The sequence below is a fragment of the Anthonomus grandis genome, chromosome 2, assembly GCF_022605725.1.
Source record: "Anthonomus grandis grandis chromosome 2, icAntGran1.3, whole genome shotgun sequence".
In the NCBI taxonomy this organism is placed as follows: Eukaryota; Metazoa; Arthropoda; class Insecta; order Coleoptera; family Curculionidae; genus Anthonomus; species Anthonomus grandis.
Window position 1 is genome coordinate 2338723 of NC_065547.1, and position 26701 is coordinate 2365423.

Genomic DNA, 26701 nt, shown 5'->3' on the forward strand with positions numbered 1-26701 from the left:
CATACTTCGCTGGCTTACTAGGTATATACTCCTTGAAACTGCATCTACCTCTAAATGCCAACAGTTGCTCATCGACCGTAAGATACTCACTGGGAGAATAATACTTTTGAAAATTATTGGTTATTAGCTCAAAAACTTCCCTGATTAGTGCAAGTTTGTCAATAGTTTTGCGACTTTCTCGATCTCGAATATCGTCGAACCGTAAACATCGCAAAATAAATCTAAATCTTTTTTCGCTCATGGTCAAATAACAAGATTCTAAGCCATTACCTTTTGAGTTATCCCACAAAAATCGCACATTCTTCCTTGAATTTCCCAGAGACCCTATTAGATATAGCAATCCAATAAATGCCTTGATTTCAATTATGTCCGTAGGCCTAGCATCACGATCACGTTGAAATTTACTGCGGATCTTTTCGATGTAAATATTAGTAGAATGACAAATTATACGTAAAATGTTATCATCCAAAAATAAACTTATAATGTCAATATCTGTTTTTGTCTCACGAGCATTATTTTTTGGACCAGGAAGGTGGGTAATGATATTGTGGGCTCTAGTACGAACATTTGTAATAGGATGTGACTTACGCCATTTTGTCGAAGAATCTTTCCCCATGTAAACATTTTGTGACAAATTGGAGTCATGTCCGGTGTGTGTAGATTCGACCACTTCCTCTGTATCACTAACTTCTTGCTCAGAGTCCGTCATGTGATCACTTTCTGAAATATGGTCAACCTCGTCTAGATCACTTTCATCCTCAGCTTCAGAAATTGCGTCATCACTTGGCTCTTCAAACCACTTTAGCCACATCTGAGGATCCCTACTTGGTTCCATTTTCAGTTTTTTGGCTCAGACATTTTTCTAAAACAAACATATTCATGAATATAATAGTTTGGATATAAAAAATAAGACAAAATAATAAAAAATTCGAATGTTTTCCTAAAACATACATATTTATTTATACATACCATTTGTGGAGTGAAATATTTAAAACAAATCATAAAAAATTATTGTCTACATAAATAAAATAATGTTAAATATTTCTAAATCAAGTAAATACAATATCACAAATCATGTAAAGAAAAAATAAATAAATTATACTTGCCTTATAAAGTAACGCGAATAGGCGCGCGGGTGACCCTTGTCCCCCAGGTAAAATAATCTATTTATAAACACAAAACTGCAATCACCACAACGTTGCCGATCACGAAGATGCCTTCTCGAACAGAGTTGGGAAGGTACTAAAAGCGTCGTCTGCGTAAAGGTGTCGGATATAATTTTGCGTATGGAATTGTACACGTGGGTGACAATGGTCACCCGCGCGCCTAACGGAGGGTTAAATTTAGTCGTTTTATAGCTTTTGTCAAGAGCAGTTTGAGCTTTATTTTGTAAACTCACAACTTGTTTTTTTTTCTGATTTATTAATAAATACATTTTTCATTTTGGAAGTGCTCTGTGTTTTTTTTTATTTGTTGAACATCAACAATATAATCAATATTCTTCTAAATCCATTAAAGAAGACCGCAAGTTAACTGGTACAGAAATTACGTTGGTCAATCAAACAGCCAATTAATTTCCACCCATAGGACCATCCGTCATAACCGAATAATCTCGCAGAAGGCAGACGAGAGACCCTGAATGTGGGTTTTCAAAAGTAAAAAAAGGAAAAGAAAAACAGAAATTAGATAAACGACTAATGATGATAAATGGTCTTGATCGCGTGCGCTTCCATTTCGAGAAAATTATTAAAACTCGCTTTAAGCTCCTTTAAATGGCGGATTTACGTGGGCTTAAAAGCCATCAGGGTCGTTAGAAGAATAAATTATCGACATTCGTGTTTTTTCCTTTTTGTTTACTAAGATTCATTCAAGGGAATTTTTGGAACATTCAATCTTTTTTTCCAGATAATTGGTAAACTTGCAAAATGTGTTCTAGAATGCCTTAAATCATGATGCTAGACTGGAAGTTACACCCCAATTATATAAAAAACGAATGTAAAAGCTGATAGAGGGACTTTAATTACTTGTCGTATAATTTATGCATCCTAAACGAGCATATTTACAAAACAAATACGCGATTGCCAGTGAGAAAAACATCGTATAAATCTTATTCGGTTAGTTTTATTAACCGCAGCAATATTGTAAATAAACATTTTTATTTACACTTGTTTAATTGTATGTGTGCAGTTTTTTTTTTCGTTTTTAATAAGCGAGAGCGATAAATCGGTTTTTAAACTGGCTATAAAATTGATGGAAATGGGACATTGATTGATATTCATTTCGATAAACTTTTGACTCCCATATCGACATCGTAATAATAATAATAATTATTATTTCTGTTAATGTTTTTAATGCTTGGTTGGATTTTTTTGCAGTTCTTGCTTATTTTTGTTAATTTTATTTGGACGACATGACAACTTAAAAAATTGTCTAGAGCAAAATAAATGACTTTAACTGAGTGGAAAATGTGCAAAATAACCTCTAACGCCTTAAAATAACTTAAAAAATTAAATAGATACAAGTTTGAAATTTTGTACATATTGATATTCTCTAGAAAATTTAATTAAGCATCTATTTTAGCATTTCTTAAAATTCTTGCAAAAGCAATCAATCAATCATAATTTTTATTTAGCGAAAGGTGCTAGAAACAAAAGAAATACAAGTGGATTGGTAATAGCAAAAGTAGACCAAGTAATACATAAAGGCAGTAAGACTAGACAGTTACAAAGACACTAGTAAAATAATTGAAATCGAGTATAAATAAGACCTTAAAAACTATCTAACATATTAAATAAAACTTAATTTAAAATAAAATAATAAATTATGTAAAAATAAGAGGGTTAATAAGCAATAGTTAAAATTTACTCTTGATAAATTCCCTTAAGTCATTATTCCTCAATACTATTAAACACAAAGGAATACGATGTTATTTTCCTTACGGAGACGTGGCTTAGGAGTGACATCCCCTGTAATATTTTGGTTGCAGACTACACATTTGTAAGGGTCGACAGAACAATTTCTCGGGAAGGCGGAATATGCGCATACATAAAAAACACACTTTCTATGACGGTTTTGGAAATCGATACTCAAATAAATTCTCATCTTGAGTATTTATTTTTTAAATTTAAAATTGGAAATTTAACCCTTATTGCGGGCGCTTTTTACAAGCCGCCAAATATTAACATAAATAAATTAATAACTGATTTCGATAGTGTATTATCCTATATTTGCCCTATAGCCGATCATATTATTATAATGGGAGACCTAAATATCAACTTTTTTAATCTTAACAATCCATTATCTGTATGTTTCGAATCATATTCACTTACACAAATAAATGAACCTACGCGGACTACAGAACATAGTAGTATGTTACAGGTTTAATCTCCAACAGATATATTAATTGATTTATTAATTTTTTTTTACCAAGATAAAGTAAATCGCAACCATAGTTTCATAAAATAATTTATTTAAAAATCATACATAAATATACATACTACACAGATATGACACCGTTAAGATGGTCCCTCCTAACATACCCGATCTGAAACGCAAGGAAAACCATTATTGGATGAGGAAAGTAAATAATAATATGGGATATTGTTTCATTGTTTTGTTGATTGAATAGAATTAGGAACTGCCATTGATTTTGCATTGATTTTACCTTGCAGGTCAATTTGGCCTATTTTAGATTTTAATGAATACTGAGCACATTAACTATTTGTTTATTTTGTTCAAATCATAAGGATCAATAGTGATAAGAATGTTAATGTCAATCTGGTCTGTCAGTTTTTTTTTGTAAATTATTGTTGCTAAACCATGGCCTCAAGTTATAGATTGCTCCATAGTTGCAAATTACTTAAACCAATGTTGGTATCAGATAGTACCCAGTAGTTAAACCCAGCATGTCAACACCTAGGTACTTGACAGATAAATGCATTCCTTAAAATTTGGAGGGAACTGACAATCCTATTTTTAATAGATTCATTCTTTATCTGGTTCTAGAGTATGACAGATAGTTTCGCTTAATGCGGATGTGAAAAGGTAGACCCTATCTTAGCCTAATTTTTTTTGTAGTTACTAGTATGTGCTAGGATAGCTTAATTGCTGATTTTCTAAGTAGGCCTAAGAGTTTATAGGGCTCCTTGTTTTTGTTGTGTTAAATAAACCCCAGAAAAGGCCACATTCCATCTTCGGTAAGTTAGCACATGTTACATGCCTAAGTCATTTTCCTATTTTTTTCATCTAATTAATTTCTTATTTGCATGCTTTTCGGTTTAACTCAAAAGAACATCAATGCATCCAACTTTTTAGAGAGCAATTTTATAAAATTTAACTTACTTACCCACACAAAAATGCCATAAAATTGACAGCCATGTCGAACCTCATGTGTGGTCCCCATTTTTAGGCCTTCCTGTACCTTCTGCTTATCCTCTGCTTCTGCTTTTGCTGCATTTTTATTGTTACTGCTTCCACCTCACTTGCTACTCCACGTGTTACCACATCAAGTCGCTTGGATCATCACCTCCGGAACCTGCATTCCTTCCAATCAGCTACACCTAATACCGATTGCCCTCCACTACCTGCTAGACATTCTGGAAGCATCCTAACTGGTCGATCTGCTGCTGCCTCTTTTGACCCAAACGTATAGCTGCCAACAAAGGAGCCCCATTCAGATCAGGTGGGCCCTGCTACCAGTCGGAGAAACTCAGAATTTCAGGTAGCCCCTTTTTCTTTTTGGCTTGGTTTCTTCAGGTATTGATTTGGGTGTCCTTTGGATACTTAATCATATTTTCCTTTTAATTTTTTTTTTTTGAATTAATATGTAGAAATGATCGCAGATTTTAAATTCAATTTAGTAAAATTGTTTATATAACCACCATCACTGATTTGATTTGAAATTGGGAACTGAGTATATACGTATATGCGAGGTATTGTCAGATGTACAATTGAATAAGTATTAAGTGCTAAATTTTACTTTATTTTCTTTCTCATAATTTTAAATTTCATAACTATAACTTAAGTATTAGAGCATTACTGTCTTTGTATTTATTTTTTTTGAATTGAGGTTATAGATTAAATTATTTGTCAATTATGACATTGATTTATCTTTCAATACTAAAGCTGGGTTTAACGATATAAAGCTGCGTTTTCTTTGCGTGCCCTAATAAAGGCTAATAATCATAACCCTGGAACCCACATTTAGGCATTGTGCGAGAAACAGTGCAATAAGTACCCTTATTGATCCAATTTTTATCAGCCAACCCGATATCGTCACTTCCTGCGGTACATTGTCTACCAATAATTTGTCAGACCATGAGTTGGTATTTTTAGAAATTAATTTGAAAACATGTAAGCCGCCACCAAAATTTATTAAATATAGGTGTTATAAAAATTTTGATATACGCGCATTTGAACATGACTTACATAGAGCAAATTGGTTGGTGAAACAATTTTAGCCCTTTTTGAAGTCCATGTGCCATTAAGGGAGGTCACAAAAAACAAAGTCTCAAGAAAACAAAAGTCTCAAAAAAACCGGCTCCGTGGCTTAATAACGAGGTCGTAACGGCACAAAATAAACGAAACTTAGCTTTACAATAATTTAAACAAAACCGCTCAAATGAAAATCGCTTTTTATACAACCAATTTCGTAACAACCTAGTTAAAATAGTAAAAAAGGCTATAATATAATAAAAAACAATACATTAAATACATCTGTGCTCAAAATAATCCATCTAAAACCTGGAAATCTCTATCCAACATTGGCGTTACGACTTCCAAGAGCTACAACTTGCCTTTTCATCTATCCAAGCCTGATTCTATAAATAATTATTTTGAATCATTTCTACAGAATGTTTCTACCAAAGGTACTGAAAAAATCAACTTTTACAAAAATAATACATGGAACGAAAACTTATCTTTTAATTTTACTCTTTCCACTACAAAAGCTATACACTCAATAAAAACAAATGTGCAAAGTAACATACCTGTTTCCATGTTAAAGTTATGTAGCCCCTTCTTAGATACATATATTCTACATATAGTCAATGGCTGTATTGAACAACAATATTTTCCCAATTCTTGGAAAACAGCTATTGGCGAACCATTAGCGAAAATTAGGAATCCTGCATCGTTATCAGATCTTCGAATTGTAAGCATTTTGCCAGCACTTTCAAAGGTATTTGAAAAAATCTTATACGATCAGATGTATGCGTTTGTGACCGATCATCATATTATTCCGGATAACCATTGTGGCTTTCTCAAAAACTCTAATACATCTACTGCCCTATCATCGGTTAAAATAGCATTATCAAGTCAAACGATAAGGGACTGGCCAGCCTTTTAGTCTTATTAGACTATTCAAAGGCTTTCGACACTTTGAACCATTCACTTCTTTACGCCAAACTTCACTATTACGGGTTTAGAAATGAGTCTGTAAACATTGTTTCTTCTTTTCTGAGTGATCGATCCCAAAAAGTTTCGTACAATACACGTTGCTCTGAAACTATAAAAATTCGATCTGGTGTGCCCCAAGGATCAATTCTGTCTCCGCTACTTTTTGTATTATATACTGCTGATATGCTTCAATCTACTAGTTACTGCACAGTCACTGCTTTTGCTGACGACGCACAGCTTGTATACAATTTTGACACATCTAACTATGTCGATGCGGCGCAGACGGTCAATCTGGACTTGGAAACTATTAGAACATTATCTTATCAACATAATCTGCAACTTAATTCAAGCAAGTCAAAAGTTTTATGTATTGCCAACAATAAAAACAGTAACATTATTAAGAAAAACGTTGATATTGTGTTAGATGGCTCAAAACTCCCCTATGTTACTTCAGCTAAAAATCTTGGACTAATCCTCGATCAAAATTTACGCTACAGCGAGCACGTTAGGCATTTAAATAAAAAATCTTTCCTTTCTCTTAAATTAATATACAGCCAAAGACATTCGCATAATTTTCAATTAAAAAAAATACTGAGTGATAGTCTCGTCCTGAGCCATTATTCGTACTGTGATTTTATATACATGCCATGTCTTCGATTAGTAGAAAAAGAAAGAATCCAAAAAATGTAAAATTCTTGTTACAGATTAATATATGATATTAAAAGGAATGAACATATATCACATAAAATAAAAGAAACTATATGGCTCAACATGTCAAATAGGTGCAAGCTTCATTTAGCAAATTTTGTACACAAGATTGTTACAGTACCAGTATCAACTTCTTCAATAATAAAACTAAAAAATAAGTTTATCCCTAGGGGTAAAGTACATAATTTGAACATAGGAAATAAAAGGATTCTTCACCATGCCTACATTTAAATCTACTTTTTACAAAAGATCTTTTCTGTTTAATGCTCTTGAATTATATAATAATATACCTAATGAGTTTAAACTTTTAAATGTAAATAAATTTAAATATAAATTTAGGAAATCTCTATTTCAAAAAAAATCGTAAGAGGGCATGCTATCATGTACATTGTACATTTTGTTACACAGTCCTTTGGCCTTAGATTTTATATGAACAAACAAGATTCTCATTATTTTATAAAATGTATTGTTTAATCATATTTGATTTTAAATGGGCTCCTACATCTTTAACCTTATATATTCTTAATATTAAATTAAAATACGTATTACTTTGTTGATTTCTCCTGGCAAGACTCTATAAACCTCGTTATTGTTATGTTTAACCTATAAGTATTATATTATAGTTTTATGGAATAGAATCTTAATTTTATTATTGTTAGTTTATGTAATTAAAAAAAACCATATGCTATTTTTTCTTTTTGTGGTTAAGTTAGAGTAGCCTTTAGGGCTAGACTTCGCCATTACTTTAAAATCTTGTATTTAAAATGTATATTTAGTGAAATAAAAGTCTTATTATTATTATTATTATTATTATTAAGTCATCATAGCACTTAACAATCACAGGTAACTCATTGAAATTTAGAATTCCTTTATATGTATTATGTATGAAACTGAATTTAGGGTTTGCGCTGTATTACACCTTTCTCATAAAATTAAATCGTTACGGTTACCTACGTGTTTCATAATTATGTATATCGCCAAAAACCTTTAATTTATCACATATTGTGTTTTATTTAATAAATAAGTAAAAGCACATTAAACAAAATTAATCGTTCAACGGATAAACTATTAAGAACATTTAACATGGACAAAATGATTCTTATAGCTCTATTCTGAATTATTTCAAATTAAATAATCATAAATTGTGACAAGTTAGGCAGCAAAATAGAATAGAACTGCAAATGGAGAACTGCAATGGCATTATACAATGACATTCTGTATAGAATATACAAATAATAATACAATGATAATCTGCAATGATGGTATGCATAGAATAGATAAGATTTTACCCACTCTAATGATAAACTGAACTTTTTAAAAAAAATTCTTAATACATAACATGCATGGGCATAAAAATTTAAATTGCAATTAAAAATAGTTTCCAAGTTTTCCTTATCATATGCAACGTTTACCCTATTTACAATAATACGCATGTTTTGAATATTAATTAAACTTATTTTCGACTTTTTGGGGAATACACAAAATTTACACTTAATTGCATTTATGCTCAGCTTATCACACACATCTAAATAAATAAGTTGTTAACGTCGCTGTTAATATCACCTATTATTTGTTCTAAGCCTCTCCCTATAATATAGAATTTAGCGCCATCAGCGAACGAAACCATTCTAGACTTATTTTATATTATATTACTTTATTTTATTCATCATGTATATAAAGCAAAAACAATAAAGGGCCTAAAACGGTGCCATACTCTACGGTATAGTCTCAGGTATATTATTTTTAAATTTAACGCGTTGACTTCTGTTATACAAATTTGAGCCAAACCAGTTCAAGATATTCCCTCTAAGTTTAATAAGTAAAATGTTCCTATCGACAGTTTCAATAGCTCTTCTAAAGTCCAAAAATACTGCTACAACAAATTTATCACTATCAATGGGCCTTAAATTACTATTAAAATAAAAGCACATTCAAGTCACATTTTAGCGGAATTTTATATAAAATAGAGAAAATTAATGGGATAACCGCCGTAAAATAAAATTCTTGGCTCGATCGAGTGAAAAAAAGCGAAAAAAATTACGAGACTGGTTCCAAGTCGCATGTAAGAATGCGGAATTATTTTCGGGTGGTTGCATGCATTTTGTATCTGTCTCTTTAGTCGGGTTTATATCTTGTTTCGATCCGTTTCCAACTGTTAATTGCCTGCCTACATTACTACGAGGCGATTTGTTCGGGTTAATTTACATAACGAAAAAAAAAACAATTTCGAAAACATACACATTACAGTAAAAAAGCTTTATTTATGTGTTTTCCAGACTATGCCAGAAAAGCTGCATTACCCTGGACGTTTTAAGCGCTCATTTAGAATTTATTATGATCATTATTATAAAAAAACTTATTTCTACTGATTAATATCAACTGACTTCTACTGCCCTTCTAAGGCAAGTTGGCCTAACTGCAAAAAATGGTTTTTAAGGTTAAGACGGTTTTACACGTAAATGGCAATAATCTTTCGGCCTACTAAACGAGGAAGTCCTATGTGTATTTGAAATACCCGAAATGGTAGGAATTATTCATTTTTGGCCTAACTGCAAAAACTGCAAGGATTCCTAAAACGAATTGTCTTAAATAAATTTCAGAGAAAGTTTATTATTTTAAATTACTGTAAATATTGTAATATTGTCTTGGAAATTACTGTAAAAAATTTTTTACTTTTTTTGATTATACTTCAAAGCAGAAGCTATAGAAACTTAATGATCGCGTTTATTTAAAAAATATAATTCAAATAAATTTTGAAAGAGGTTGTAAATTTTTATATTATAAAGAAACATTTTCTGATGCACTTAAACAGTTGGATAATATATTTTTGCAAATAGGGGCTAACCACGCCAAAACAAAGAAATGCTCCTAAGGGAATTAATTTAATTAGAAAAAACAATTTAATCAGTAAATTAAAGGTTTATGATACTACCAAACAGGCTTTTATTTTGGGAAAATCTACCGATTTTAATAATTGATGATTCTGGTGACATGAACTGAAAATGAATAGTTAGTTAAAAATTACAGGGTGTTTGGTGCATTATTTGGCAAATTTAATTGGCTGAAAGAAGAGTTAAAAAATGTCTTCTTCTTTCAGCCACTTCAATTTAGCAAATAATGAACCCAACACCCTGTATTTGTTTAAGTTGTTTTAGGATCTAGAGTTGCTATTATTTGATTTCGTATTATTTGTTTTTCATTTGTGATATTTGGGCTTAGGATTTTGTATTTTTCTCTAGTTTAAATTGTTATAACTACAAATATTTTGGAGAATAAAGAGAGTTAATAAACCTAACCTTAAATTGACGTATAGTGTTATTTTTTTTACCATATATTTAAAAAAAAATATTCGGATTAAATAAGTAAAAAAGTGCATACAAATACATTAAAATGAGAGATTTTTCAAAACTACTATTTCGCAGTTTAGGACAACTTGCCTAAGCAGTGCGGTCTACGTCTCCTATCGTTCTAATACACACGCCCTTATAATGTCTTAGCTACTTTCAGTAATATCACTTGCCATTCTTGTCACTGACTAAAATGAATTGTCACTTGTCACTTTTCAGTCATGTCAATTGTCACTCTAAGAAGTCTTCACAAAAAAAATTTATTCTTTGACTACACACCTGTAATCACGAATTTAATAAATATACTTGGACTGCCAATTCAATGAAAAGTAATAATGACCACTACTAGGTGGCCGCCATTTTGCGTGATTGTGTCCTTTCGATGTTGGTCACTCTCACAAATTTCAGTTGTGCCAATTGTAGGGAAACAAAACAACAAGTTTTCGGGAAGTTATGTTTACAAAAGCAAAAATAAAAATTTATATAGTTTTGAATTTATGTAAGTTTTGTTAGATCTGAGATTTCTCTTGTACTTGTTAAAGAATTTCGTTAAAATTTATGAAAGAAAGTAATCCTCACCTAAAATGAGCCAAAGTTTCAATTAACTTGAGATAAATGCATGCACTTTAAAATATGTGTCTTATTAATCTCATAAACTTGAATCTTATAAATCCTAAAACTGAGAAAAAGATGATTTTTATTTAGATTTTTTCATGTATTTACATAAGAAATTTAATTAAATACAGGGTTACTAAAACCCTCTAATTTGGTTCTTATTATACTAATTTCAACAATTCTAATTCCTGCCACATATGTTTTAATTTAGAATAATGCTTTAAAAACAATATCAATGAAAAAATAAATCTAGTTCGTGACAGATCACACGTCAAACGTCAGCATCGTCAACTTCAAAACCTTTATTTAATATATATATTTTTTTGTTGGCAGCACTGTAATCGGAGTGACCAACATCAAAAGGACACAACGACTATAAAAAATGGTGGCCACCGGGCAGCGGTCATTTAGTGGTTATAAACCTCTACAAACTAAAGTTTTTTTTGTGGAAATTACTTTAAAAGTCAAATGTTAAAGAAATGAAAAAGGCTCCCAAAGGATTTGATTTACTCTTTTTTCAATAATAAATATCTAAGCGCATTTGAGATGGTTGCAAACCTCTACAAACGAAAGTTTTTTGATTAAAAATTATTAAGTTAGATGTTATAAACAGCTATAACTGCCAAATGATATGGATAAAACTTTTCCTTATAGTCGTTAGGAGTTACATAGTCTCTTTATATTTTTTTAACATCTAACAATTCACTAATTTTTTACCAAAAAACTTTTTTTTTAGAGGCTTGCAATCATCTCAAATATGCTTAGATATTTATTATAGAAAAAAGATTAAATCAAATTCTTTGGGAGCCTTTTTCATTTCTTTGAACTTTTTAGTTAATTTTAGTTAACAAACTTTTAGTTAACAAACATTTGACTTTTTAGTTAATTTCCATAAAAGAACTTGAGTTTGTAGAGGTTTATAACCACTATAAATCGATTTAGTTATTAAGTGTTAATATCTGGACAAAAAAATATTAAAATTCCTTAGAAATTTTAGGAGATACGCACATAATATCGATTAAATAGCAGCGGGCGCGGACTAAAAATAGGTTGCTGGCATACGACATATGCTACGTTCTAGATCTCTGGTTGCTGGATATCGATCGGGCGCTAACTTCACAGATATAAAGAATAATAGGAAAAACAACAGATAGTGGCAACATCGAATACGTGCATTGTAAACATGGAGATATTTTACGTTTGCCAAGTTGTTTTTTTTTTCATTAACTTTTTTGTCAGAAATCTTTTTTTTATTTTGAAAAATTTGTTGGGTACTCTCAAAGTATATATTATTAGTCAGCAAATAAACGAAACTTTGGAAGAGTACATTTTTTACCTGTTACAAAATATAACATATTAAAAAAATATGTAGTGGATTTGACATCATTATCTAATAGATAATGAACTCAAACAACCTCGCCTATGGTTTCCAGATAGGCTTATTCTAGACATTCAATGCTCTAAGGTTCCAAATAATGGTTTTTCTTTAAACAATTTGCGCGGGCTGTAGTTTTGAGGGGACGCATTTTAGGATACGTGTTTATAAAAAAGAAAAAGTAAGTCTTATTTTAACTTCAACGACACGCTTTTAAAATATTAGCACCGAATTTTGCAACACCTTGTATAAACCAACCGTTAACCATCGCCAGAAATGTTTCATTGATTCGTGCCGGCGGTGGGGCGCAGGGGGCCAAAGGGGCTGAGGCCCTTCCTTGTTGATTCATATCTACCGGGCATGAAAACAATATTTTACCGACTAAATTTGTTCGTGCCCACGGGCGGAGCAGGATTTTCGGACCATCGTCTCGAAGAACAGATAACTTATATAGGAAGAGTCGAGTTGCAATTTATGGGGTGCCCTCGGGGTGCGTACACGCCAAAACATACATATGACCATTGAACCTTTTATTTCTAGATTAGTGTTTGCGTATTGCAGCAAAAATACATTATTAATAAATCTTAAATAAAATAAGGAACAATTTGCAGGACAATGTCGACCAAGCAGAAGCGGAAGAAAACTTAGACCCACCAGACGAGGCACCGTTATCAGAAATGATAATAAATCACGAAACCTAAAATGAACACCAGAACAATGAATATAATGATGAAGTGCATGCTAAATTAAGAACAGAGTTTAGAAGGACAATGATTGAGTATGAAGGCATAAACCCCTAAACAAGATCAGTTTTCTTAGAGTCAACTCTTTCCACAAATTGGCTTTTTTTTCATTGCTGCCAAATTAATTAACCCATTAATACCTAGCGTCCCTTATAAGGGACCAGCAAATTCCTTGCGATAAAAAAAAGTGGGGATACATCGAGCACTTAGGGCCGGTTGTATAAATCAATTTTGATCTTAGGTTCAACGGAACGCCGATCAAAATGTGAACTGCGTTCATTCGATATTCTGTTGTTCAATGTAAACTGAACTTTAGTTCAGCTGAACTGAGGTTAGTTTAGGTTGGCACTACAAATATTTAGTTACTTTTGGTTTTTTTTAATTTTTGATATTTAACATAACCTAAAAGGAGATGTTTGTTTTGTTTTTGTTTGATTTGGTAGGCTGGGTTGCTTGCAAGTAAAAAAAAGTAAAAGCAGTAAAAGTTTATAAAAAGTGTATTTTCTACTTGGTGTGGCTGGTACTACTAATTAAACTTGATTTTAAATATCTATCTATAGATAAGTACAAATTGATATTTTTGCAAGCCGTTAAATACTTTCGAATTTCATTGTAGTAGGTATTGCTTTTATTTTATTGGGTACAGTATTTAGTTTTTGTATTTATTATTTGTAGATTCTTATTTGGTGGTGGAATATTTTATAAATGGATTCTTGTAAGAAAAGAACTGTTGATTTCAGTAAAAAGGAGGTTGGCATATTAATGAGCCTTGTACTAAAATATAAGGGCACAATTGAATGTCGAAAGACTGACAAAATGAACAACGATTTAAAGCAGAAAGCTTGAGAGCGTCTATCAAATGAATTTAATAGCATTTGTGGAGAGCCTTTCAGAGATTCAAAAGTTCTTTGTGGCAAGTATGAAAATCAAAAAAAAACAGGTCAAAACAAAAATTTGCTGATAAAAAAAATACCTACGAGGAACTGGAGGAGGGCCTGTAAAACCTAAGATAATTGACGATATCGACAAACAAGTTAAAGAAATTATAGGTACTCAGATGACAGGCTTTGATTCAGAATTTGATGGAGATAGTAGTAAGTTTTAGAAAAATTAATAATAATTCAATTAAAAGTTATATTTGTTTCAGAATATGGCAACATGCAGATGGAAACTCCTGAGGGATCTCGTTTTAATATTTCTGATTCAGGTAAGACTATCGTTGTTTTTAATTAATAGCGTCTATCAATGATTTTTTTTTTCAATAGAATTACCTAATGAAGACATAGAGCAAATGGAGGAAGATGGCAAAGATTCTAATGAGGAAGATAGTTTATTGTCAGGTATAGGTAAACGCTATCCCTATACTTATGTTTCAATTATTAGTATTAATAAACAATATGTTTAGATGACACTTTCTTCTATTCTGACTATTCTTATTTTAGCTGCTTTACCTACCAACTGGAACAAAATAACCCCAGAAAAGCTTCGCACTCCAAAATCGAAGCCATTGAAAACCATTTTGAAGAAGACTTGTGCTAATAAGGGTAAATTTTGTAATAATTATTATATTTCAAATTATTTAAATTTATTTTAATTTTAAGAAAATAAAAATGTTCTGTCAAATAAAATTATTCCCTGGGCTGCAAATAAAGCTGAATTAGTCTCCAAGGAGACAGAATACCTTGAAAAAGAACATCTTTTGAGAATAGAAATGATAAAGGAACGCCACAAACATCAAATGGCACTAGAAACAAAGGAGAGTGATGAAAGAATTCTTATTCAAGCTAAGAAAGCTGAACTAGAGCTGGAGATCCTTCAACTGAAAAAAGATCAGCTGCTATCTGCTAATAAATGATGTCTGTTTTTAAAAATATGTATTTGTAAAATAAGTTGTATTTTATTTATAAAATAAAAAAATGTTTTTAAAATTTAACCAATTCTTGTTAATTTTATGTGTGGAAATGCAAAATTAAAAATGTTTTTGTGATGGGTGGTGGGTGTCAAAGTAATAAAAACAGTAAAAAAAAGTTTTTATTGCAATTTTGAGTTCTACTCATGTGCTACATTCTCTAACAAAGGCTGAAAATACTCAGTTATCAAAGCTTGCCGAACCACATTATTTAGGGCTATATTCTCAACACCTGGTTGTACCATAGGTATAGGGATATTTCCTAATTCAAGAGCTGCTTCAACTTCTTCATTTACAAGGGGAATGTCATCTCTCAACATGCATGCAATATTATGAAGCACTGCACATGAGACAACTATTGCTTCCACTTTTTGCACATTTAATTTAATTCCTAATGCTAATATTGGGAATCGACGTTTTAATACACCAAAGCATCTTTCTATTGGGTTTCTCGTTCTTATTTGTGCTTCGTTGAATAAATGTTCTACAGGAGTGGTTGGGTTAGAAAGTGGTGTAATCAGGTATAGTTTGTTACCATATCCACTATCACCCACTAATAAATTTTCGCCAAAATCACCATTTTCAAATCGAGCTCGTACTGTTGAGTTCCTAAATATATTTGCGTCATGAGCAGACCCAGGCCATCTGCACACAATGTCCCAAATTTTTAGTTGTGAGTCGCATATTGCTTGTATATTAAAAGAAAAATAACCTTTTCGGTTTCTAAAATTTTCTGGTTCTTCTCCACCAGGAGATTGGATTTTTACGTGGGTACAATCCAAAGCCCCAATACATCTTGGGAATCTGCTAATGTTGAAAAAACCCTGTCGAATATTATTTATTTCTTCATCGGGTAGTGATATATAGGTTTCATGCATATGTGCAATTCCCCGGGACACTTTATTAATAACTCTGCTTGCTGTAGATTTGTCCACACCAGAAAAATCTCCAGCTGCTTGCAAAATGCACCCTGTTGCAAAAAACCTTAAAGTTAGGAGTACCATTTCTGAAGCCGATAGAGCGTGATTCCTTAAAAATATAATAAGTACCTATATCATAATACGTAGTAAAATAAATAAAAACATACTAATTTTACCTTCTGGTTGTGAAAGAGATTGTGGGAGAAACACATTCACTAATGTAAGCAACTGTCTTTTTCGTCAAGCGAAATCTTTGTAAAAATTCATTATCTGTCCATTTAGTAAAATGATCAGGACGTTCTCTGAATGTCCGTGGTTGTCTAGGATTCATTACAGCATTCACAAGACCCAAAAAATCTTCATCATCAGTAATAACTTCGTCGTTAAATTCATTCATTTTTATAAACCCAATAATAATGAGAAGGAGATAAACAAAGCACAAAACTTGTGAATGTGAGGTTAGAAAATCACTCGAACGAAAGTTCGACTTCTTGAACGGCGGCAAGTGGGCGTTCACTTGAACTTCGAATTTGAACTTAGATCAGTGTCAAATATTATTGATACAACAACTTTTTTACTTTGAACTGCAGTTCAACAATAAACTACAGTTCAAAGTGTTTATACAACCGGCCCTTACAGGAACAATGTCTAATAATAAGTAATTTACAATGTTTTAACAACCCTAACTTGGCAACGCAGTACTCAAATTTAAAAAATAAGGTGGCAAAATGTAGAGAATAAAAAGTTCTTTCAAATAAGGTATCACTCAACGCCTATTGCCATTTAAGGTTTTCGAGAGAGAGGTTCTGGGGGATAGGGGGTTGAAAGAGGCAAAGTAATTTCTACATGAAAATTGTCCCTCCTCGATAATAAAATTGACGCTTCCTAGCGATTTTATAAAAATCTGACCCGTTTCAAGATAACAGGGGTGGGCAGTTTTCAAATTAACACTCTGTATATTTGCTTTTGTTTGATATAGGTAGATTAAAAGAAAAACTACTTTAGAACATCAATAATATATTCTTAGCCATTTTTCATTTCGATAAAATGTTTCTCATGTTATCTATTGATTTTTAAATTTAGTCCGCGTTAAATTCTAGTGCGTAATGATGATGTGTTGCTTGGGTAGTGTCACCTAAATTAGTAAATGCTTCCCCATAGGCTCCACTGTCGCTAAACATTAAGCCTTATGTTTTTTTGTGTCAATCAAGCCCCAGTCTTATTATCCAGCACTCGAGGAATTGCGCACTCGTTCCTATTAGAACAAAGGCATTTATAAGTAATTGTGCGAGCACCAAAAGTGCGTTATATAAAATAGATCTGTACAAACTTACTTATAATGGCCATGCTTCTAAAGATCAACTATTCCTTTCATATTTGCCACAATTAAATTCAGCACCCTCATGCCACCAGTAACACACAACAACTTCTTTCAAACGTTACTTTCTGACTGCCTCACTTATTAAACTTTTTTGCGCAATTATTAACGAGCTTTCGCCATATTATTATATTAGTTTTTAAACTATACAACGTTATTTATTAATTGTAGCATCTATTGGTAACGAGTAAATATAGATTAAAGGCCAAAAAAAAATTTTAAATAAAAAAAGAAACACATTTCAGCAATAAATAGCAAAATGACGTGCTTTAGCCATCCCTCTCATTCTAGTACATTGTTTTCATCCTAAAACTGCCTTTCTTCAACGCGCTTTTCCTCGCTCAATAAATAAACATTCTATATATTAAATTAAATTAAGTTTTCCACTTTATAAAGCAATAATAATAATATTCCCTTGAATATGAACTGAGAGTAAAAAATATTGACAAAAAAAAAAACGCTAACAGTTAATAGAGGTGGGGTTCCGCCCACCACGATATCGCTGTCGGCACCTTTTGTGTTAAAATCAATTTAGATGGTGATCGTCGATTAATCAAAATAATCCGAATAATCGATCGGACCGATCGATAAGACGATATTGTGACGTCGGTACGACCAGTTTTGATCGTTGTCGGATCATTGGATTCGACTTGATGAAGCGAACCACGCACACGGTTATTTTAAAGTTTTCCCTTCTAATTTTCAAATAAATAGAATAAAAGTTTTTTTTACATGAGTCACTCACTGGCTAGCAGTTGGCGCCATGTTTATTTTGCTACTTTTTTTTCTTACGTAACGAAATTTTCGAATTTTTTTAAATATTTATCCGCGTACGCACGCTTTCACCTTATAATCGACGATTGATTTTTTGATTGAGTTTCTTTTTGTGGAAAATAGAATGGTTTCCATGCGAAATGTTTAGGCTGCCTACTGATTTATTACGGTGTAGAGATTGAAAAAAAGAAAATTAGTGCATTTTTTTTCTCGAAATTATAAATCACTTTTATTAATTTCAGATCTGCTTATGTAATTAGTCAAATAAGGATCCAGTTTCGTTGTTACATAAGTAGTCTGCAATTGGGGATTTTTTAGTGAACTTTTTTACTTACAACGGCCTGATTTCATAGGTTCATACTAGGGTAAACTGCCCTAATGTTGGCGCCTACCCAATCGTTAGCACTAAAAAATATTTTTATAATTTATAAGGTTCTTGAAAGATATTTGAGCGTATGAATTAATATTTTTTAATGCTGCTTATTTCCTAGACACTAATAATATAGTTCTTGCTGGATTCAGTATGGCCAAAGCTAGAGAAAAATCATAAGAGATGAATCATAAGTGTGTGTTGCAGGGTAGTAAAAAAAATAAGAAATTACGATTTTTCATAAGGAACTATTAAAAATCATTTGTTTTTTTCTAATATTATCTGGCTAAATATGGAGATTTATGTGGTATAAGGTTTAAGTAAATAGTTTTAAAATATATTTTATTTAATTTTAGTTTACTTTTAACTATATAATCGTATAAAAAGGCAGTGTTATAATATGTTTTCCATTTATTGGCACCCTATGCCAACTAGAGTTATTTATACATGCCTAAAGTTTTGTTTTTAAAAAAATGTGTTTTTTTAAATATTTGTCACTTTAACATATTATTGTAAATAAAAAATAACCATAACTATAAAACTGTGGTATAAAAATTTAGTTCAGTTAGTACTGGCTGTTTTCTATTATATTGCGGTCTAAATTACTAATATAGATAATGTCCAAGTTAATCTTTTTCATTAAAATTTAGGAAGATTTTTTTGTGATTTTAATGTCTTCTTTACTTTATTTATAACCAATATTTTTAAATATTACATTAAAACCATTTCAAAAATGTTTGTTTAGTAAAAAAATGTCAATAAATCTTTAAAATATTGAGGTACCAATTATAGATACCACGAAATTACAAACTTTCGTATTATTGGCATTCTCCTTTCATCGTCCTTTTTTTGCATAAAATTAAATTTATTATAAGTTTTTAACTATTCTTATAATATTTCTTTCTATTTTTATTTACAAATGCAATCCTACATTATCAGTATGAAGGATACATTTTTAGAAAGTTTCCAAAGGACCAATATTTTGTAGTATTATCTGACAAAGAAACGAAAAGAGTGAACTGTTGAAAGCCGAACAAAAGGTTTTCCATAAAGAAAAATTAATATTTAGATTTCGGTGCAGCAATTTTTAAACCAAAGTAGCAAAAAAATTGTAATTAATGACAATTTTCCGGAATATAAGCTGTATAAATGTTTTCTATACAGACACGCGATTTTGGCACAAAGAATACCAGAAGCTAGTCCCACTAACATGGAAAAAGGTCTTGCTCCAAGAGAAACTAAAAACGTGTATGAGATAGACCAAGAGGATGTCAAACAGTATTTATCTGTAGATTCTTTCTAAAAGTTCCTAATCTTTCCTTGATTTTCTTTTCACCTAATCAAAGATTTTTTTTTAGTTTAATATTAAAGAATGCAAGTAATGTTCTTAAGTAAATATTTATATAGTTTTAAAATTTTATTATAAATATAATATTTGGTACGATAAAAATGTTTGTGTTTTCAATTTGAGGTATGTATACCTATAACTTTTCATTAAAAAAAAAACCTTGATATAATAAAGAGTACCTAAAATTAAGTTTTTTATTTATGGTAAACGCCTAATAATTATTGTTGAGCGCACAAATTGGAAGAAAACAGGGTTCTCAATAATTAAGCAAATGTCGGTGCCAATATTAGGTAAAAAAGGTGCCAATCATTGGTATCTTTTTTGGTTTTATTTAATTATAACAAATATGACTTTTTTTACTATAAATCTAATTTTTTTAGATTAATAGAAGAAATAATTAAAAGGCTTAAAAATCGGATGCACAGATAAAACTTTTCTTCAAGTGCCAACCATTGGGTAGTTTACCTTATATTTTTTCTATGAATCCAGTTTTAAAGCAATTAAAATAAAGATTCCTCAAATATAAGAGTACAAAGAATTTTTTTGCCCTAATTGCTTAAACATTTAAACAATGCTCGAAAAATTGTTCAATTGTCGGAAAAAAAATTACAACAATTGCCTTGAAAAGCCATAAACAGTGAACAGTTTGAATTGTACAGAAAAATACCTCAACTGCCTGGAAGAGAAAAAAAACATACTTTAGCTGCCTGAAAACGTTAATTTTCCACAAATTTTCTCTTTAAGAATCGAATTTTCCAGATAATTAAAGTAAAAGTTGCTTAAGTAGAGAGGGCTAAAAGATATTTTTTGCCTTAATTGTCTTAATTTGTTAAAGAATATAATTGTACTGAAAAGAAGGAATATCTCGATTTTATTATCTACGACAAAGACTGGGCAAAAATTGCGGAGAATCAACCTATGGGGAAATTAAAAGAAGAGCTTTGAATAAAATGACCAATTTATTTCTAGATTTAACAGAAATATCGAATTAAGAATTAGTAGATCTTGGGATATTCATAAAAAAGGTATAAATTCAAAATAAAATGTACTTGGTAAAAAGCTTGAAATAAAATAACAATTTTTTTCCCGATAATTAGATTTGTTATGGAAGTAGAATCTAGATTTCTTTCTATAAATTCAGTTTACAGTACAGAGACTATATATATACTATACGGTATTTTTTTCCATAATTTCTTAAAAAATATTATTTTATTTACAATAATCAATCAATCAATCAATCAAATATGCTTTATTTTTAAAAAATTTTGTAGACAAAGCTATACATAAAAAGCAAAACACACAAATATATAAATCAAAATACAAGTACTAAATAAATATATACAAAACTGGGTACAAAAGACATAAATGTACCTGGTCAAATTTCCTATACTTAATGTAAAAAGTAAGAAAATAGGAAAGTAAATAAAAATAGTAACAAGAAAGTAAAAATAAAAAAAAGTAAAAAAGTAACAAAAACAGTCAAAAACATTAATACAATGTTTAAAAAGTCATAAAAAATTTTATAGAAATTTAGCAATACGAAATATTGCTATTCTACATCGTAAAAAATTTAATAATTAGCCAGTGCGTGCATGATACTCAAAAATTAATATTAAAAATTAAAAAAAAAAAATCATCTACTGCATATGAAGCTCTCTCCAGTAAATATGATTTCAAAACATTATGAAATCGAGGAAAAGATGTCAATGATTTAATTTCCAAAGGCAGATGATATGTAATTCCCACTTCAAAGAGCTGTCAACAATAAGTCCCAAACATTTCACAGATTCAACAACGTCCAAGCTGGTGTTGCTAAGTACAAAGGGTTGGATAGTACCTTTATAAGATAAGACTTTAGTTTTTGAGATGTTTAAGCAGAGAAGATTTATATCGCGCCACGATTTACTGTTGATAAGATCTTTAGCAATAGTTGCATGAAGTGCCGCAACATCCGGATTGCTCTATGTAAAGCTAGTATGTTCGGCAAAGAGACAGATTTTGCCGTTAATGTTAAGATGGGCTATATCATTAATAAACGGCAGAGACAGAATTGGGTCCAGAACTGAACCTTGAGGTACCCCACATTCTATTGGTCTGCTAGAAGACATGGTCATATTAACCTTTACAAGCTGGCTTCTGTAGCTAAACCATTCGAAAGGCGTTCCTCTGAATCCATAGTGCTGTAATTTGTTGATCAAGATAGTATGGTTGACACAATCAAAAGCCTTGGAGAAATCACAGAAAATGGTTGCTGTTGAATGATGATTGTTTATACTGGAGTAAACACTGTTAAAAAGGGAGAACATAGCATCATTAGTGCATTTATTACTCAAGAAGCCAAATTGATGGGGAGTTAGTATTTTATATTTAAACAGGAATGATAATAGCCTTTTTTTAACCAATCTTTCTATTATCTTGATGGAAGGAGAGCGATTGGACGATAATTTGAAGCTAACTCCTTATCTCCACCTTTATGCAAGGAAATAATTATTGCAGTCTTAAGGCAGTTAGGAAAGACCCCATTTTGAACTGATTTGTTAATTAGGTTTCTCAGTTGGTTTAAGGTGTTATCAGGCAGATTTGAGAACATTTTTAGAGTAAGACCATCTGTAGCAGATGATAATTTGTTTCTTATTTCATTTATTGTACTTTGAAGCTTTGTTATTAGTACAGGGGTAAAAAAAAACTCTGTAAGTTTTCATTAGAGAGATATGAAAGTGGATCATGAGAAGGTATTATAGTAGTCATTAGGTTTTTAGCCACGTTTATTTACAAAGTAATCGTTGAGATTCTCAAGGTGAAAAGGGGATAGTGCTAGTTGAAGAAGGCTTATTTCTTAATTCGTTAACAACAGGCCATGTTTCTTTAGCAACGTTACCAGAATTAGCCAGCCTGTTATTATAATAAATATTTTTTGCGGCTTTTATTGCTTTTCGATATAATTTCCTGTAGAGCCTTACATAATTGTGAAAAAATATGCTGTCCGAGAATTTTTTTAGGTATGATAAAGAGCGCATGTTCCTTGCAGACACACGTAAGCCTTTAGTGGACCAGGGTTCATGATGCTTAATTTTGATGGGTCTATAAGGAAAGGACTTATTCGCAATACTTGACAAGGTCTTTACAAATCTAGAAAACTCACCATCGATATCATCAGAGATAAGACCCCAGTCAGCTGTTTGACATAGATTCTTGAAGAGTATTACGTCACTTATAGCAAAAATCAATTTAGAATTTTTTTTTTTTTTTTTTTTTTTTATCTCACACGCTCAACAATTGAAAAGAAGAAGAAAATAGACTTATTCACGTATTTAAAAGAAATATGAACTTAAATCTGTAATGATACCGTTCGATATACTTAATTCAATTTAAGTTCAATAAGTTTTAAATACAATAATTTACTTGAGGTATAATAGATTTTTTTATATACCTAGGAGCTGAGGTTCAATCTATTAATCTCTGAGCTCGTTTCTTCTTTTCAATATCCTACCTAACTTTGTTATGAATATTATAATTAAAAAACGATAAAAAACAACAAGAAGACCTACTTTTTTTAAAAATACCTAATTTGAACCAACGTTTCAGTAGTTATATCTACTACCGTTATCAAGGTAATTAAAGTAAAATTAAATTAAATTAAATTAAAAATAAAATATACTTATCTTTCAAATTTTCAGTAATCCAGTCTCATCAAAATTTCTTCCTAATTCGAAAATACTTTATATACTTTTTTATATGATTTGACGGTTTATTAATAGTTTGACAAACTATTTTAAAAAATAACAAAATTTTCAAAGTAGATCAGGGTATTCATAAAATTAAAATAAATTAATTAATGATTTAAAATATTTGATATTCATGTATTTTCTATGATTAATTTACATTAAGATCACACCCCTTTAATTTTTAAAAAAGTAACCTTTAAAAAAATTTCTAAATTGATTTTTGCTATAAGTGACGTAATACCCAATATAATAAGTAACTCATTATGAATTCGTCACAACAATACAGATTTTACTTATAGATTCTTGAACTTCAAAAAAATGTTTTTTACCAAAAATACGGCCTAATTTACGAAAATTATTTTTGCTTAAAGTGTCAATAGTAAATCTGGCCAAAACAGCTTCATGGTCAGAAAAACTTGAATTGAGAACAATACAATCAACGAAGTTCAGAGTAAAAAATGACACGATATAGTCAATGGTGCTGGAACTATTTTTAGTTATTCTGGTTGGTGAATTTACATGCATTAAAAAACCCATTGAATTAAAAATAGACTGAAGAGATTCTTGAGCAATACACACACTGGAGTAGTCAATATTGTAAGTCATTATTCTAATAAAGTAATTGTAGTTAGGCAAGGAGTATCGCTTTTAATACCTACGCCAAAGATTTGGAAAAAATATAGAAGAATCAATAATATAGAAAAGCTTGAAATAAAATAACAAATTTATTTCTAGACGAACCAGGAGATCCTAGAATATTCATAAAAAAGTAAGCAATTCAAAATAATTTAAACTTGGCAACAGTGATGGAAAACCTAAAATAAAATTACAAATATTTCTCCAGATAATCAAATTTGGTAAAATTCACAGTGCCCGGAATAATTATAATTTAAGTACAATAAATGGTTGGAAGAAATCCATGTTTTTTCCCTATTTCTTTAAAGGCCAGCAAATAAGAAAATTATGAGTCCATTTCTGTATTAAATTGACTGAAAAGGCCATGAAAAGTAACTTAAATTGTACAGAAAAGTACCTCAACTATGCCTGGAAGAAAACATTAATTACTTCAACTGCAATAGGCTGGAAACTTAGTATACTTAAACTAGTAAACATGAAACACCCTATATATTGTCACATGTATGAGTTATAAGAAAAATTCCAAGAACTTTGATGAATCATTTAATCAAGCAGTTTCTGAGTTACAGACAGTTGAAAATAGAATTTTGTCATATATTTGTCACAAATATTTTTTTAGGTCTCTTTATACTTGATTCCTAATTTTTTCAAATTTTTGTCAATTTTTTATAAAAATAAAAATATATATTCGAGGTATACCTGGACATGTTCTAATGCAGAAAAACTCATTAAATAATTTTTTAAATATATTTTGCTCAACTTCATCCTACATAGTGGACCAATTAAGTGAACTGGGGTGGACAAATATAACCAATGTACATACAGAGTGGATTTTATTAATTTCCAGTCCATGTTTTAGGATTCAATCTACGGGCCACCCTGTATATCTGATTCGAGATATATGGATCGAGTGATTGTAATTTCGTAAATTTTTATATTTTTTTCGGAAATGTATTTTTATACAAGTTGATTCAGAAGGTACAAATTTTGTATTTATTTGATACCATATGGCATTATTAAAAAATAAAAAAAAATTATTCCAGGAATACTTGCCATGGTACAGGATGACTCATATAAAAGGTATACAAACAATATAACTTTTTCATACTTTTCGCCCAGCTATCTATAGAAAAATGTACTTTACAATAATAACCACTTGCTATTTTTTTCATACACAGTGGACCGATTGAGTGAACTGGAGTGGCAAAAAATAACCAGCGACCCTGTACAACATTCTTACAGAATTATTTTTATATATTATGTATATGGTATAAAATTACATTCTAAAGATCTTCTTTGGAAAAATTAAAATATATTCTACCGATACAGTACAATACTTTTCATTTATTCAGGATACACACAGGAATAACATAAATGAGCACTTAAAAAGTTCCAAAAATAATACGAATTTAGCAGAAATTGTATTTAAACAAATAATAAGGAATTTAAAAAATTAATTTAAATTGGTTAGGATAATAAGATTGAGTTCCTATAGATTAAGTTTAGTTTAGTACACTAAATATGTAGTTTAGGTTGAAAGAAGTTAATAACATAATATAAATTTATTAATAATTTGTATGTAATATTAAAAATATTGTTAATAGGCACATTCAGCTTATCTAGTTGCCTAAGGATATATCCTAGTTATTCTGTGTTGATATATATATGAATTAACAAATTTAAGAAAAGAAAATAAAAAAATAATAAAATATTTAACAGACGTCAATTTTCGATCCCCTGTAACTGAAATTTCTTAAAATTTCACGTAGAATCTAAACATAAACGAATATACAGGGGGTCCCATATGCCTCATCGAATTACACCTACATTGAGTATTTTTCAACACACACCCGCCACACCAAAGTGAATATTAATATTATGCAAAATATACACAAACCTCCAGACTTCAATGTCGAAATAACAGTTTTTATAAAACTATTAAAGAGATATAGGGTCAGACAAAACAACCGCTACCTATTGTTCCCGCGCCGAAATGTGCAAGGCTGCATTTTTATATCGCCAAACTTTCATTATCACGCAATAAATTTTTTTTGTTTTAAATATTTAACGTTTCACTTACCATTCCGTGACATAAGCTGACCGTGACGTCAGAGTCGGGATCGTTCTGGATTTTTCCTTTGTAAAAGCATCCGGAGATTTTTTGGTCGTGCGGGTACCGTTGCGACACATTCTGACCATGAGTAACGATCTGGGGAAACATTAGTTAAATTACTAGAAATAAATTAAGGGGGTACTTACAGTGAGAGACAAAAGTATTGACACATATTGATTTTTATTAAAATTCGTATCTGTCCTCTTAAGCTACTAGACCTATTACATTTAAATATTTTCTAATTTAAAGTGTATACCCAAGAGCATTCGTTTCTTAATATTTAATACAAATTTAATAAATAAAGGCTTTACATAAGAACCCATATACAAAAATCCCATGGACAA

The 26701-nt window shown here is 30.7% G+C and overlaps 3 protein-coding genes across 6 annotated transcripts in view; 1 reads left to right on the plus strand and 2 right to left on the minus strand.

The window, feature by feature from the left end:
• LOC126749242 (A disintegrin and metalloproteinase with thrombospondin motifs 9-like) overlaps window positions 1–26701 on the minus strand; it is a gene marked incomplete at its 5' end in the record, with an annotated part of 163779 nt that overhangs the window by 115010 nt on the left and 22068 nt on the right. The window contains one exon of the mRNA XM_050458947.1: window positions 26325–26453. Coding sequence (XP_050314904.1) covers window positions 26325–26453 — 129 coding nt within the window. The remainder of the gene's footprint in view (window positions 1–26324; window positions 26454–26701) is intronic.
• LOC126750475 (uncharacterized) lies at window positions 13394–15117 on the plus strand. 4 transcript variants are annotated; one of them, XM_050460110.1, is made up of 6 exons: window positions 13394–13803; window positions 13860–14278; window positions 14332–14391; window positions 14450–14524; window positions 14627–14728; window positions 14786–15117. In XM_050460110.1, exons 2-6 carry the CDS (start codon window positions 14242–14244, stop codon window positions 15037–15039), a joined length of 528 nt encoding a protein of 175 aa, XP_050316067.1. In that variant the 5' UTR covers window positions 13394–13803; window positions 13860–14241; the 3' UTR covers window positions 15040–15117. The 4 variants fall into 4 exon arrangements, with proteins under 4 accessions (XP_050316067.1, XP_050316064.1, XP_050316068.1 ...); XM_050460107.1 differs by having other exon boundaries at window positions 13394–13799; XM_050460111.1 differs by having other exon boundaries at window positions 13394–13799; window positions 13925–14278.
• Window positions 15198–16641, minus strand: LOC126750474 (putative nuclease HARBI1). Its single transcript, XM_050460105.1, has 2 exons — window positions 16190–16641; window positions 15198–16122 (listed from the first exon to the last, which is right to left on the minus strand). The coding sequence occupies exons 1-2, from the start codon at window positions 16408–16410 to the stop codon at window positions 15234–15236; spliced, it is 1110 nt and encodes a 369-aa protein (XP_050316062.1). The 5' UTR covers window positions 16411–16641; the 3' UTR covers window positions 15198–15233.

Coding starts and splice junctions, on each gene's coding strand:
- LOC126750475 (XM_050460106.1), top strand. CDS start 14,242: ATGACAGGCTTTGATTCAGAATTTGATGGAGATAGTA. Junction 14,525..14,626: donor GGAAGATAGTTTATTGTCAG/GTATAGGTAAAC, acceptor TTCTTATTTTAG/CTGCTTTACCTACCAACTGG. Junction 14,729..14,785: donor GAAGACTTGTGCTAATAAGG/GTAAATTTTGTA, acceptor TTTAATTTTAAG/AAAATAAAAATGTTCTGTCA.
- LOC126750474 (XM_050460105.1), bottom strand. CDS start 16,410: ATGAATGAATTTAACGACGAAGTTATTACTGATGATGAAGATTTTTTG. Junction 16,123..16,189: donor ATCTCTTTCACAACCAGAAG/GTAAAATTAGTA, acceptor TATATTTTTAAG/GAATCACGCTCTATCGGCTT.